General features: G+C 44.6%; 2 protein-coding genes across 3 annotated transcripts; both read right to left on the bottom strand.

Annotated features, from left to right (window-relative positions):
• Positions 1 to 1098: 1098 nt before the first annotated feature.
• On the bottom strand, positions 1099 to 6601 carry LOC147627371 (uncharacterized). 2 transcript variants are annotated; one of them, XM_086816019.1, is made up of 4 exons: positions 6304 to 6601; positions 5360 to 5729; positions 1600 to 5266; positions 1099 to 1356 (listed from the first exon to the last, which is right to left on the bottom strand). In XM_086816019.1, exons 2-3 carry the CDS (start codon positions 5603 to 5605, stop codon positions 1616 to 1618), a joined length of 3897 nt encoding a protein of 1298 aa, XP_086672145.1. In that variant the 5' UTR covers positions 5606 to 5729; positions 6304 to 6601; the 3' UTR covers positions 1099 to 1356; positions 1600 to 1615. The 2 variants fall into 2 exon arrangements, with proteins under 2 accessions (XP_086672145.1, XP_086672144.1); XM_086816018.1 differs by lacking the exon at positions 6304 to 6601 and having other exon boundaries at positions 1600 to 5890.
• Positions 6602 to 7751: 1150 nt separating this feature from the next.
• LOC147627370 (uncharacterized) lies at positions 7752 to 10342 on the bottom strand. The gene is made up of 3 exons (XM_086815281.1): positions 8513 to 10342; positions 7984 to 8315; positions 7752 to 7878 (listed from the first exon to the last, which is right to left on the bottom strand). The coding sequence occupies exons 1-3, from the start codon at positions 10340 to 10342 to the stop codon at positions 7752 to 7754; spliced, it is 2289 nt and encodes a 762-aa protein (XP_086671407.1).
• Positions 10343 to 12049: the final 1707 nt, after the last annotated feature.

Below are 12049 nucleotides of genomic sequence, written 5' to 3'. Positions count from 1 at the left end.
CAAAATTGGCAAGTGGGTTGAACATTGTATAGGGATTCAGGGCTAATGGGGAGACTAGATTTTGGGGAAATGGATATCTAATAATGGGGCTATAGATGTATTGTATAGTATTATCAGAGCCTGCTGTTTGTGGGAAATTTAGGTTACTAGGAATTGTATTGTGTTTCAGAATGGATCCTCTCTTGGATTGGATGTGACAGAATTGATGCATAAGAGTGTTTACATGTGTTGGTATGTAGTCTGTGTGAACAAGCTGGATAAAGATGGGATGGGTTAACTAATTCAAAGGCTGCAGAATGGCATCACTTGATTTCTTTATCTTTTTGGGGACTATCATGCATATGAGGGAAACCTCACGTATGATTCATATGATGTAGGTCTGTATTGGTCTGATTTGAAGCCCAAACAGGTTAAATGTGGTCCTAAAACTAGAAGATGGTATCTCAAGGGAGAAGCAAGTGGATTACATATTTGTGGCATTCATAGAGAACCCTATTGGGACAAGGCCTACGGTCAAAATCTGGTCAAAAAAGGGAGAAGTGTTGGAGAAGCAAACCCCTAGAGGATGCACTACTAAAGCCATGATGGAAGCCTACATTCAGTTGGGTTACCAAATCTCTTGGGAACAGTTCTATTTTGTGATAGAGGAAGATAGATGGAATCTGTTATGTAAACTTTTGAATGTAGACAAGTAAAGGTTTATGATTGGGGGTGTGCTCAGGCATGATTTTTTGTTTAAATGGATCTCAATGTAAAGACAGATTTGAAGTAATATATATACTTACTATTGGTCCCAATTTTTTTAAAACTTGGTTACACCATCTAGGTTCACTTCTTCATGACAAACTTTATCTCTTACATTGCATACAAGCACAACAATGGCCACCATGATTTAAGCTAAAATTTTGGGTGCACATTGCACAACAATGACCACAATAATTTAGGCTAAAATTTTGGGTGCACAGTGTAAAAAATATCACTTTAGTAGATATTGAACTTGGAGGTAGTACAATATAAGTTTACTTGCACCAATCAAGCTAGCTTAATTAATCTAAGATTCTATGACTAACCAATCTACTCCTTTTCATGAAGCTATGATTTTTTGGGAAAAAGTTGTACGCTTAGCATAAAAGCTCTAGAAACTTCCGTGTGCCAAGTTGGTCACACGCCACATATACAAGCACTGTACATGAAGATAAACTAGTGGGCAACCTGTGCTTCGCGTGTCTTTTGAGACTCCAAATTCAAATTCTACCCAAACCTCCTCCTCCCCTTCCCGAACCTCAACTTTGTGAAACTCTTTCTTAAGATAATATATAGGCATCAAATGAAGACCCATGTAAGATGAACTAGGATCTGCAAAAATGAAAAACTAACAGAAAGTTAGTTTCATAACACCGATACTCATATACTCATGGTAACATTGAGGATTATGCATGAGAGCTCATGCAACATGCATATACGTGGTGATATACGCTTATGCCTCTATGCATGCACATACGTACGGACATGTGTGCAGCGAGTCCAGACATGTTTGCGTGGTGATATGCACGGGACACACGAGAGAGAGAGAGAGAGAGAGAGAGAGAGAGAGATTACCTGCAGGGGTTATGTTCTATTGGGGATCCTCCATCTCCTTGAGCATGCTTACCACCCTCAGCATCGATGGCCGCGTCAGAGGATCCTCGTTGGTACATAGACAAGCCACACGTAGCAGCTTCATCATTGTGCCCTCGCTTGACGGGCTTGCTGCTACAAGCAACGGATCAAGAATGTCAGCTCCTTTGCCGTACTTCATCATGTGCTTCACCAAGCCCACTAGGTTGCCGCCCTCTACATCCTTGAAATCCGTCCCTGTGGGCTCTTTCCCTGTGAGCAGCTCCAGAAGAATGACGCCATAGCTGTACACATCTCCTCTCGTTGTGGACCTCCAGCTTTGACCATACTCAGGAGGAATGTAACCGAATGTACCAGCTATGTCTGTGCTCACATGGGTCTCACATGCACTGATGAGGCGAGCCAGGCCGAAGTCTGCCACTCGCGGCTCAAAATTCTCATCCAGTAAGATGTTGCTTGCCTTCATGTCTCTATGGATGATGTGTGGAATGAAGCCATGATGGAGGAATGCCAAACCTCGAGCTGACCCGGCTGCGATTTTCCATCGGCTGGACCAGTTCAAGGCTTCCAATGCATCTGCCCTATTCCGCAGCCACAGGTCGAGGCTTCCATTTACCATGTACTCATACACAAGCAGTTTCTCTTCACCAAAGGAACAGTATCCCAGCAGAGGGACAAGGTTTCTATGCTTCACTTTCCCTAAGGTTTCCATCTCAGCCAGAAACTCACGCACCCCTTGTGTCCGTGAATGCCCGAGCTTCTTCACTGCTACTATCTTGCCATCAGGGAGAGTTGCCTTGTATACTGTTCCAAACCCACCATCCCCAATGATGTTGGACTTGCAGAAGTTGTTTGTGGCCTTGAGCAAATCAGCCAACGTGAGTCGGAGAAGCGGCCTCTCAAACATGGCCACATTGATACTCAATGGCTCTTTAAGCTTGTCAGATAAGAAGAGTTCATCTGAATCCAATGTTGCACCTTGCAGCTTAGCCTTCTTCAAGGCTTGAGAGAGGGCATCTTGCTTCATCATCTTCCACCTAATGAGAACCAGAATGATGCTTAGACAACTAAATGTGCTTGCCACAGTGATGCCCAACAGTGCAGCTGGGCTTAGCAAAACTGTGGCCGCATGCCCAGCTGAAGCAATACATCCAATACCTATAGCAACACCGCAAAGCCCTGCATTAGCTTCAAAATAGGATGCAGAAGCATTGGTACAGATCCCTGAACTCGGGATCTCGCCTACTAAGTTATTGGAGGAGACATTGAGAACTGAAAGCTCTCCAAGAACACAAAGTTTCCATGAAACTTCTCCAGAGAGGTGGTTGCTAGACAGATCAAGATAGGTCAGCTCAGAGAGTAACCCAAGCTCTGAGGGTATGCTTCCCAAGAGATCGTTCCCATGGAGATCAAGATATGAGAGGCTGGAGAGATTTCCAATTGTGGCAGGGATGGGCCCATCAAAGAGATTGTGACTCAAATCAATGGACTGAACCTGATGCCAAGCCGTGCTCCTACTGAGCATGCCGGAAATGTCACCTGTAAGCTGGTTACCCTGCAAGTATAGTCCTACAATGGATACCATGTCAGCTAAAGAAGATGGTATGTCTCCGGAGAACTCGTTGTAACTCACATCCAAGTGTGTCAAGCCAGTTAAGTTTCCAAGGGCATCGGGAAGTGGCCCAAAGAGGTGATTGTGGGTAAAGTTCAGCTTGACCAGGCTAGTAATCCTGCCCAGCTCTGAGGGGATTCTACCACGGAGATTATTGTGACCCAGATTCAGACCTTGCAGTCGGTTGAGTTCTGCGAACCTTGCCGGAATGCTGTCAGATAGAGCATTATTAGACAGATCAAGGGCTGTCAAGTTGGTCAGCTGAGCTAGTGCCTCTGGTATCGCCCCTGTAAGCTGATTGCCTTCAACTGAAAGCTCCACAGCCATAATGCAGTTATGAATCTCCTCTGGTATACTCCCATTAAACATGTTCCAAGAGAGATCAAACAAACCATAATGCTGTAGAAAAGATGATTCCGGGATGTTGTAGACCTTAGATGCAGACGAACATATCTCCCTGGGGATGGGTCCTGATAGCCAATTGTGAGAGAGAACCAGGCAAACAAGGCTAGGGAGTTGTCCGATTTCTGGCGGGATTTGTCCATATAATCTGTTGCTACCAAGGTCAAGGGTTGCCAGTTGAAGGCATTTCCCAATCTCCTTTGGAATCGTCCCTTTGAACTGATTGCTATTGATGGTGAGAACTGTTAAGCCTTGAAGATTTCCAAGCTCAGCTGGGAGGGGTCCACCTAGGAAGTTGTCATCCAAATAGAGCCTTTCCAAGTTCTTCAGCTTTCCCACTAGAGGAGACAGCCCACCCACAAGGTAGTTGCTTTTGGCTGAGATTTCCATCAGCAGTTGAGAGGACCAGATTTTATCAGGGATGGTCCCCGAGAAGTTGTTTCCATCCAAGTTGAGAGCCACCAGCTGGTTCAAGTCAGCAAGATATCCTGGGATTGTCCCTGTCAGCATGTTCCCAGAAAGCTCAAGGTCACCCAAGGTTGTGCAGTTGATGAAGGTCTCTGCAATGGAGCCAGTGAAAGAGTTTTTGTTCAGAGAGAGCTGAAACAACATGGGGGCCCTGCAGAGCTCAGGGGGTAGTGAGCCCGACAGGTGGTTGCCATCAACACTGAGGGTTTCCAATGAAGAACAGTTGCCAAGCTCTCTCGGGAGCTCTCCAGTGAACCAGTTAGTCCCCAGCAGCAATGCATTCATGTTCTGCCAGCTACCCAACCACAAGGGGATGGTCCCTGAGAGAAAGTTCCCTTCTACTGAGAGTGAGGTGACCAACTCCAGCTTTGAAAGCTCCTCTGGAAGTGGCCCTGTGAGGTGATTGAAAGCAATCTCAATGATCCTCAAGTTTACACATTTTCCAAGGGATGCAGGCATCGACCCATTGAACTGATTGTTTGCAACCGACAAGGAAGTGAGGTTTTGGAGCTTTCCAATACAGTCAGGGATAGGCCCTATCAAAAAATTGTGTGTGAGATCAATTCTGCTTAAGGATTGCAAGTTTCCTATCTCCATAGGCAACCTTCCAGAGATGAGGCAATTTGCAATGTTGAGAACTGTAAGCTTTCTCAGCTTTCCAATCTGCTTGGGCAAACACCCATTGAACAAGTTCTGCCCCATATACACTTCTGTCAGACTGCCCATTCCTCCTATTGTGGGTGGAATGGGGCCTGTTAAACTGTTGTTGTTGACATCAAGGTACTGAAGCTGTGTTAGATTACCAAGCTGGGGTGGCAAGTCCCCGGAGAGTATGTTGTTTGAAAGGTCCAAGTATGACAACAGGAGAAGGTTTCCTAGAGATGTGGGGATCGTGCCTGAGAGAGCATTTCCATCCATTGCAAGATAAACCAAAGTGTGCAAATTGCCAAGTTGTGGAGGGATGCTTCCGGAGAGCGCATTCAAGCCTATATCGATGGTATGAAGCCTCACAAGGGAACCCATTTGGGAAGGTAAAGGGCCCGTGAGCAGGTTGTTACGCATCAAAAGTTGCTCGAGATGGATCATGGCCCCGATCTTAGGAGTGATCTCACCAGACAAGGAGTTGTAGCTCAGGTCCAGCTGCTGCAAGTTGGTGGCATTCCAAAGCTGCATGGGGACAACGCCAGTCAAATTATTGGAGCTCAGATTGAGGTACTGCAATGCTGGCAAATTTCCAAGAGATGGAGAGAGAGCGCCCACCAAAGATGAGCTCCCAAGTGATAATGACTGCACCCGCCCGCTGCTGTGGTGACAAGAGACCCCTGTCCATTGGCAAGGGTCTCCATCTGTTTTCACCCAATCTTTGAGAGCATCAGAGGCTTTTAAAGCCATCTTGAATGCCAGAAGAGCATCCTTGTCTGTTTTAAAACCTTGCAAGACCTGCAACGGTATGCAAAGCAGAAAGAACAGAAGCCATGGAAACAACAAGCTAGCCATCGTCTTCATAATGACCCACAAATCTCTGATCAATTTAGCTCTTCATTAGGACCCATTCAGCCTTCTGTAACCTCTTGTTAGTGGGCTTGTGATGGCCTAACAGCAGGTTTGCCACCGAGGTGCCGACTGACATCTACATTGCCACAAATGAATCAGTGCATTCATTAAGTCAGCCAACTAAAACCATCATCATCCTTCTAATTACTCGCAGCTCTTATATGCCTTAGTTTTTTTTAGTCTATAATTTTCCCTTCCGGCAAGTAAAGACAGGTAAAGCTTGGAATTGGGGAGCATTACCAAGTCTGAGACATGCTTAATTCAAAGCGATGATAATTCAGAAAATCTTCTCCCGCTAAGGTGTAGACATTTAATGATGATGAGCTATTTTTATTTCGTTTTAGGGCGAACAAAGCACAATTACACGGGACAATGCAGCCCAACTTGAGATTAGATTAACTCGGGCAAGATTAAAGTTGACGAGTACACCCACAAGGACCGGACAGGAGCTCAATTTCAGAATAGTCTTAATTCGGGCAAGGCTAAAAGTTGAGATGGTGGGGTGGGCAATCACAATTGCACCAATTTAAGTACGTTAAAGCATTTCATTTGCCCGAGATTAAAGCAACATATGCAACAAGATTACAATATTAGATTTGCACAAGAACAAGGAAAGCTCAGGAATATGAGAAAAGACGGGTAAAGTTCACCTTAAGTGTATGCCATTTCGGGGTCGCAAGAAGGGCGCAGTGTTGTTGAGCTTTTCAGCACGGTGAATTTAATTAGCCAAAAATGGCAAGCTAGGCATGTAGAGGGAGTGTGCCACTGTGGCTAACAAGGTAGAAAGATGGGTGGTGAAAGGGAAGCTAGCATAATTTTTTCCCTTTTTAACATGAGGCAGGATGAGCTTTTGAACTTCTTTGCTCAGTGGTAAAAACTTACTGTTTGCCATAATTTCGTCCACCTTTAAAAAGAATCATCATCATCATTGCTGGCCCATCCACAGACAACGGCAATGAGAGTACTCTTCCATGTTTTTCTCAACATATCAGTCTCTCAAGTGACTCAAGTTATCAACCCACACTTAACAGCGCCCTTATCATCCACTCATTAAATACTTTAGTCGTTAATCGCCCCCTTATCATCAGCTAATTAAGCTAATTATCTCTTCTAGATCATTGCGCCCCTTATCATTACCCATTTCAAAAACTATTAACCCATTCTTATATGAGAGCCTTGCTTGTAATTGCCCCTTGTGTCATTAACTTTATAATCTGACCATGAGAGCCCTATTGCTTATTATATTACCCCTCAATTTCTTATCATGAACTAAATTCCACTTTCAACTATTCAAATGGCCCCCCATTCTTAACCCACTTCATGTAATCATCTACTAATAAACTCCAATTCATCTAATCATCTAGTAAGAAACTCTTGTATCCCCTACTCGTCAGCTCTACACCAACGCATGTTTAAACCCATTCTGGATCCTCACGACCGATCAGAGCCTAATTATTGCCCACGTTATTATCGTGGAGTAAATATAACTAGAGTCCACATTAAACTAATTAGCCCGCTGTTGATGCTTAAACTACTTAAAACTGTTCGAGGGCCTAGGAGTTCATTCAGAGCCGTGCTGATAATTATTTTTGTTTGGTTGGGCGACCAACATGCATTGCATGGATTAACTAGAGTAGAAGCTATATTACCTCACTACCCGAGTGTACGTACAAAATGAAATTACTGCAAATGCCAGAAAATGTTGTGGGGTAGGTGGATGCAAAATGGGAGTGAGTGAGTGAGAGCAAATATATATTCGAGTGCAAGCTACATATACAGACTGTGCGCACGCAACGCAACACAATGACACATCACTACTACTCTTTTCTTCATTTTAAAGCACTAAATTTTAATAGTAGTATAATATTATATTATAACAATTACGTGACCCGCATAAAGTTTTTTTTATATAGTTAAAACGGTGGAATATATTAAAAAAAATGAGGTTACAAGATCCCATGCGGAAGGTCCATGGGGAGACACTACGACCTGATGAACCCTTCAGAAAAAGGGGTAAAAACTCTGGAACAAAACAGAAACTGAGCTAAACCATATCATGAACAGTTCGGCCAGCCAGCACCAGTAAAGGTAAGGATCTTCAGAAAAAAGGAACAACAGAGACACTGTAGCAGAAAAATTCTGATGTATCAGTTCGAAAGACAAATCCTGATGAGGCACTCGGCAGTGGCCAGCCAGCCCCAGTTGGAGCTTGACTGTCTTCTATTCTGGGAGAGAGGATGGTTAAACATCATGAGCAGAAGATTGAGGCCAAGAAACACTGAAGCAGAAACACTCTGATGTACCAGTTTGAAAGACAAATCCTGCAGAACAGTCTGAGGCACTCGGCAATGGCCAGCCAGCCCCAGTTGGAGCTTGACTTTCTCCAATTCCGGGAGAGAGGATGGTAAAATATCATGAGCAGAAGATTGAGGCCATGAAGGCTTAAAGAACCCCACAGAAGCTTTCTGAAGCCTGGACGTAGTACTCGGAATTCTGTAGCCTTCTTTGACATTCCAGATGAAGCCCTTGTATCATAACTTCCTTTGTTTGGCCATGCGAGGAGCCATGGAATCTCTTCCATTTCCTCCAAGGTAGGTCTTGCCACCGGTCCACCTCCATGGGAACACCACTCGGCTGAAGCTGATGGATTAGCTTGAGTACACTGTCAAGAAAAAGATAAAAGTGGTGATTAGTTTTAATTTCATATAGCGCTTCATTACATTGCTTCCATACATGCCAAAGAAACAGAATTCTGACGGACTGCCACGTTAAGGGGTCCAGAGAGTGGCATTCTCCTAGGAGGACTTCTTTCCAACTCAAAGGGATTTTCCTAATTTTCTTAAAGGCCTTGTTCAGAACATCCAAGAATTGTCTAGTGTCTGGGCGAGAGAAGAAGAGATGGGGGACAATTTCCAGCTTGGTATTACAGCGGGGACAAAGACCGTTCCCATGTCCAAACTTCAGAGCCTTCTCAAGGGTCCAGGTCGCTTTGTGCATGACTAGCCAGGCCAAAATGGCGTGTTTTCTTTCATGAGCGAAGGCCCAAATAAGCTTAAATCGGAAGGCCCATTGATGTTTGTTCCAGGCCAAGGACCATCTCTTATTGAGCTTAAGAATCAGATTTCTTGCATGAAAGGTGTTAGGTAACTTGACAAGATTACTGGAGTCGCCCCACCGGATGGCTTTAGAAAAGGTAATACAGTCACAAATCAGCCCCGGGGGGATGGAAACCTTAAGAGCATTACACCTCTGAATGACCAACTCAACTCCACCACGGGACAAGATGAATTTATTGCAGATTTGTTCCCTGTTTAACATGCCAGTTGAGCCACATAAGTCACCCCAAACCTTTATACCAGCTTTGAAACAAGAAAGACTGATCTGGACCTGTTCATTGGAGATCGGAGACACGAGATGTCCAAACCACACAGAGTCAGCTGCATAGGCATACCTACCTCTCTTAGTAAAGGTTTGGAAACAGAAGAGCTTTTTGTATTTCATCCAAGACTCCCACATCCTACAGCACAGTTTGCTGCCTATGGGGGAGAGATAGGCCTTTGAGAACAAAACTTCATTGAGAGAGAAACCCTTCCAAGATCTTTTACCTTTGAGCCAAAATTTATTAATATCCCTTTTGAGTAAGTCTGCCCAAACATCATTAGACAAGATGGCTCTTTGCACCCATTTAGCTGCAAGCTTCTCAGCAAGCAACCCAATGTTGATGATGCCAAGACCCCCTTGCTCTTTTTCCAAGCAACATGCCTGAAAAGCTACTTTGCTGATCCTCTTACTTTCCAGAGATCCCCCCCACAGATAATTCCCCATGATCGAGTTAAGGGATTGGATTTGGGTCTCAGAGGGTCTCCAACAGGCCAGGAAGTAAACAACAGAGGGGATAATGAAGTGACTGAGGACAAAGGCTCTTGATGCCACCCCTGTGTTGATGTGACTCCATTTCTTGACTTGATTCTTGAGTTTATCAAGCACATAGTCCCACCTTTGTTTGGAAGAGATGTTGAAGCCCATGGGGATTCCTAGAAGCCTGAACACAACACCATCCGGGATACTCTTACAACCAGCGGACAGGATCGAGGGGGGGGGCACCCCTTCAAAGACTCTGAAGCTGGTCTTGGAGTGGTTTATTTGCGAGCCACTGGCAAGGCAGAAGGTATCCAGGCAGGTCATAAAGTGGGCAGCAGTCTGCACTTCATTCCGGAGCAGCACATTCGTGTCATCAGCAAAAAGCTGCAGGCATAGAGGATCAGCCCTGTTGGGGATCTCAATACCCTTGATGTTATTATTAGTTATCTCCTTGTTAACAAGCCACCCCAGAGCATCCGCAACAATAGCAAAAAGAAGAGGGGACAGGGGACAACCTTGCCTTATAGATTTCCTCAGAGGAAAGGCATCAGTGAGAGACCCATTGACAGCCACCTTGGAAGAAGCATTCCCCAGCAAGGTTTGGACATACTTAATGAATTTCCTATTGAGGCCAATATCTTGAAGGGATTGGAAGAGGAACGACCAGTCTATTCTATCATAGGCTTTATCAAAGTCTATTTTGAGGAAGATGTAGTTCTGACCAGAGTTTTCAGCATGCTCCATACCCTCCCAAAGACTAATGATAGCATCAAGAATATACCTTCCCTTTATAAAGCCCTTTTGCTCCTTGAGGATCCACTCATCCATATAGGGGTTGATTCTGCTAGTCAGGATATGAGCAAAAACTTTGTAAAGGAACGAGAGACATGTTATGGGTCTCCAATTACCGAGATCTTCTTTCTCATCCTTTTTGTGAATCAGCTTGATAACCCCCATATTTGTTAAGTGCTAAAGAGGGGTTAACAACCTTCCTCCTAATGCTGGCAATTTTGGCCCTAGCAGCAGAAACTTCGTGGGAGGGAGGGAGGGCTGTGGAGAACAAGTTAAAAAAGTGGTCCTTAATAACCTGCAAGTTTTCCACATCATCTAAAGCAAGGTGACCATTGGGCTTCTTGACCATAGGGATGAGATCTCTACCTTTTTTCCTTTTAAGGAGAGCAAACATTTTAGGGTGAGGAGTATCAATTTTCCCAGCCCAAACCTCTCTGAACCACAATCTAGTGGCCTTAGCCGCTAACAACTCCTCAAGTCTGAGCTGATTCTTTAGCTCAATCAAGGAGTGGTTAACAGCACCATTTTTAGACAGATAAATGTCCTGAATCTGGTTCCTGATTTGAACTCTACGATTCAGACGGATCGTAGAAACTTGCAGCTTATACTCCTTGCAGATAGAATGAACCTTATTCACCAGACTTTCCCATCCCTTGGATGGGGAAACGAACTGATTGAAGGCATCAGCAATGGAGGCTTTGATCATCTGTTGGATACAAGGGAGACGGAAGAGGGAGGGGTCAAGATGGGGCCATCCAGCCCTACCTTTGGCCTAGCCTAAGGAAAGGTTGCAGATCAGAGGGATGTGATCTGAGATGGTCAGGGAGGGGTCCATGGTAACTTTGGTTTTTAAGAACATATCAATCAAGCTCCCCGAGGCATACAGTCTGTCCAATCTGGCAGCTCTGTGATAGGAGCCTTTTTGATTGTTAGACCAAGAGAAACCAGTTTTCGAAGAAAGGTTAGAGAGGTCTTTCTCCCCCTTTAACCCATCCCATTTAACCTTTTCATAACCACTAATGGTACTGCCTAGAAGTCTACTTCTGTCAACTTGGGCCTCTACCATGTTAAAGTCACCAATGAGCAAGATGGGTCCCACAACCTGAGTGATAGACTGCCAGGTAGCAGCTCTCAAGCTGGCCAAGCAGGGGGCATACACCGAAACCAAAGTGAAGTTGAAAGGGTTGCCCATCCTAACAGCGGTCCAAGAGTGGTTAACGTCCGACCAAGCATCTAAAATGGCGTGTTCCCACTTCATGTCAATCGCAGCCCCACCTTTCCCAGAGTGATGATTGGTAAAAAACCACCGAGAATTCCTAGAGATTTTTTGAAGGTTCATATGAAGCTGAGGACCCCCGATTTTGAGCTCTTGAAGACTGATAAGGTCGAATTCACAAGTTAAGTCCCTTAACCACATATTAATGGCTACAGCCCTCTCCGGGTTTGTGAGCCCTTTACAGTTGAGCGAGAGAAGGTTCAGAGAATTCATTTTTTACTTGTTTTTGATGGTTTCCCCACAGACACGGAGGTTCTTAGGACATCTTGGCTTTTTTCCTTTTTCCTCTTCATTTTCGAACCCATAAGGGGAGAGAAGTCCTCCTCATCATGCTGTTTCATTGGTGAGAGGGACATCCTCTTCATCAAAGAAGCATCTTCTTCATCCAGTTGGGCTTTGAAAACTTCATCAATACGCTGAGTTTTGTCAATGAAATCCTCATCTGATTCCATAGGGGAATCAAGATC

The sequence above is a fragment of the Cibotium barometz genome, chromosome 21 (assembly GCF_041138505.1).
Source record: "Cibotium barometz isolate CiBa-2024 chromosome 21, ASM4113850v1, whole genome shotgun sequence".
Classification (NCBI taxonomy): domain Eukaryota; kingdom Viridiplantae; phylum Streptophyta; class Polypodiopsida; order Cyatheales; family Cibotiaceae; genus Cibotium; species Cibotium barometz.
This window is presented reverse-complemented; position numbering and strand designations above follow the sequence as displayed.

Bases quoted from the DNA above. Each gene is read 5' to 3' on its own strand.
- LOC147627371 (XM_086816018.1), bottom strand. From the start codon at position 5,605: ATGAAGACGATGGCTAGCTTGTTGTTTCCATGGCTTCTGTTCTTTCTG.
- LOC147627370 (XM_086815281.1), bottom strand. From the start codon at position 10,342: ATGGATGAGTGGATCCTCAAGGAGCAAAAGGGCTTTATAAAGGGAAGG. The intron at 8,316-8,512 runs GTTCTGAACAAG...TTTTCTTGACAG, and splicing joins ACACTAGACAATTCTTGGAT to TGTACTCAAGCTAATCCATC. The intron at 7,879-7,983 runs GTTCTGCAGGAT...CCTCTCTCCCAG, and splicing joins ATTGCCGAGTGCCTCAGACT to AATAGAAGACAGTCAAGCTC.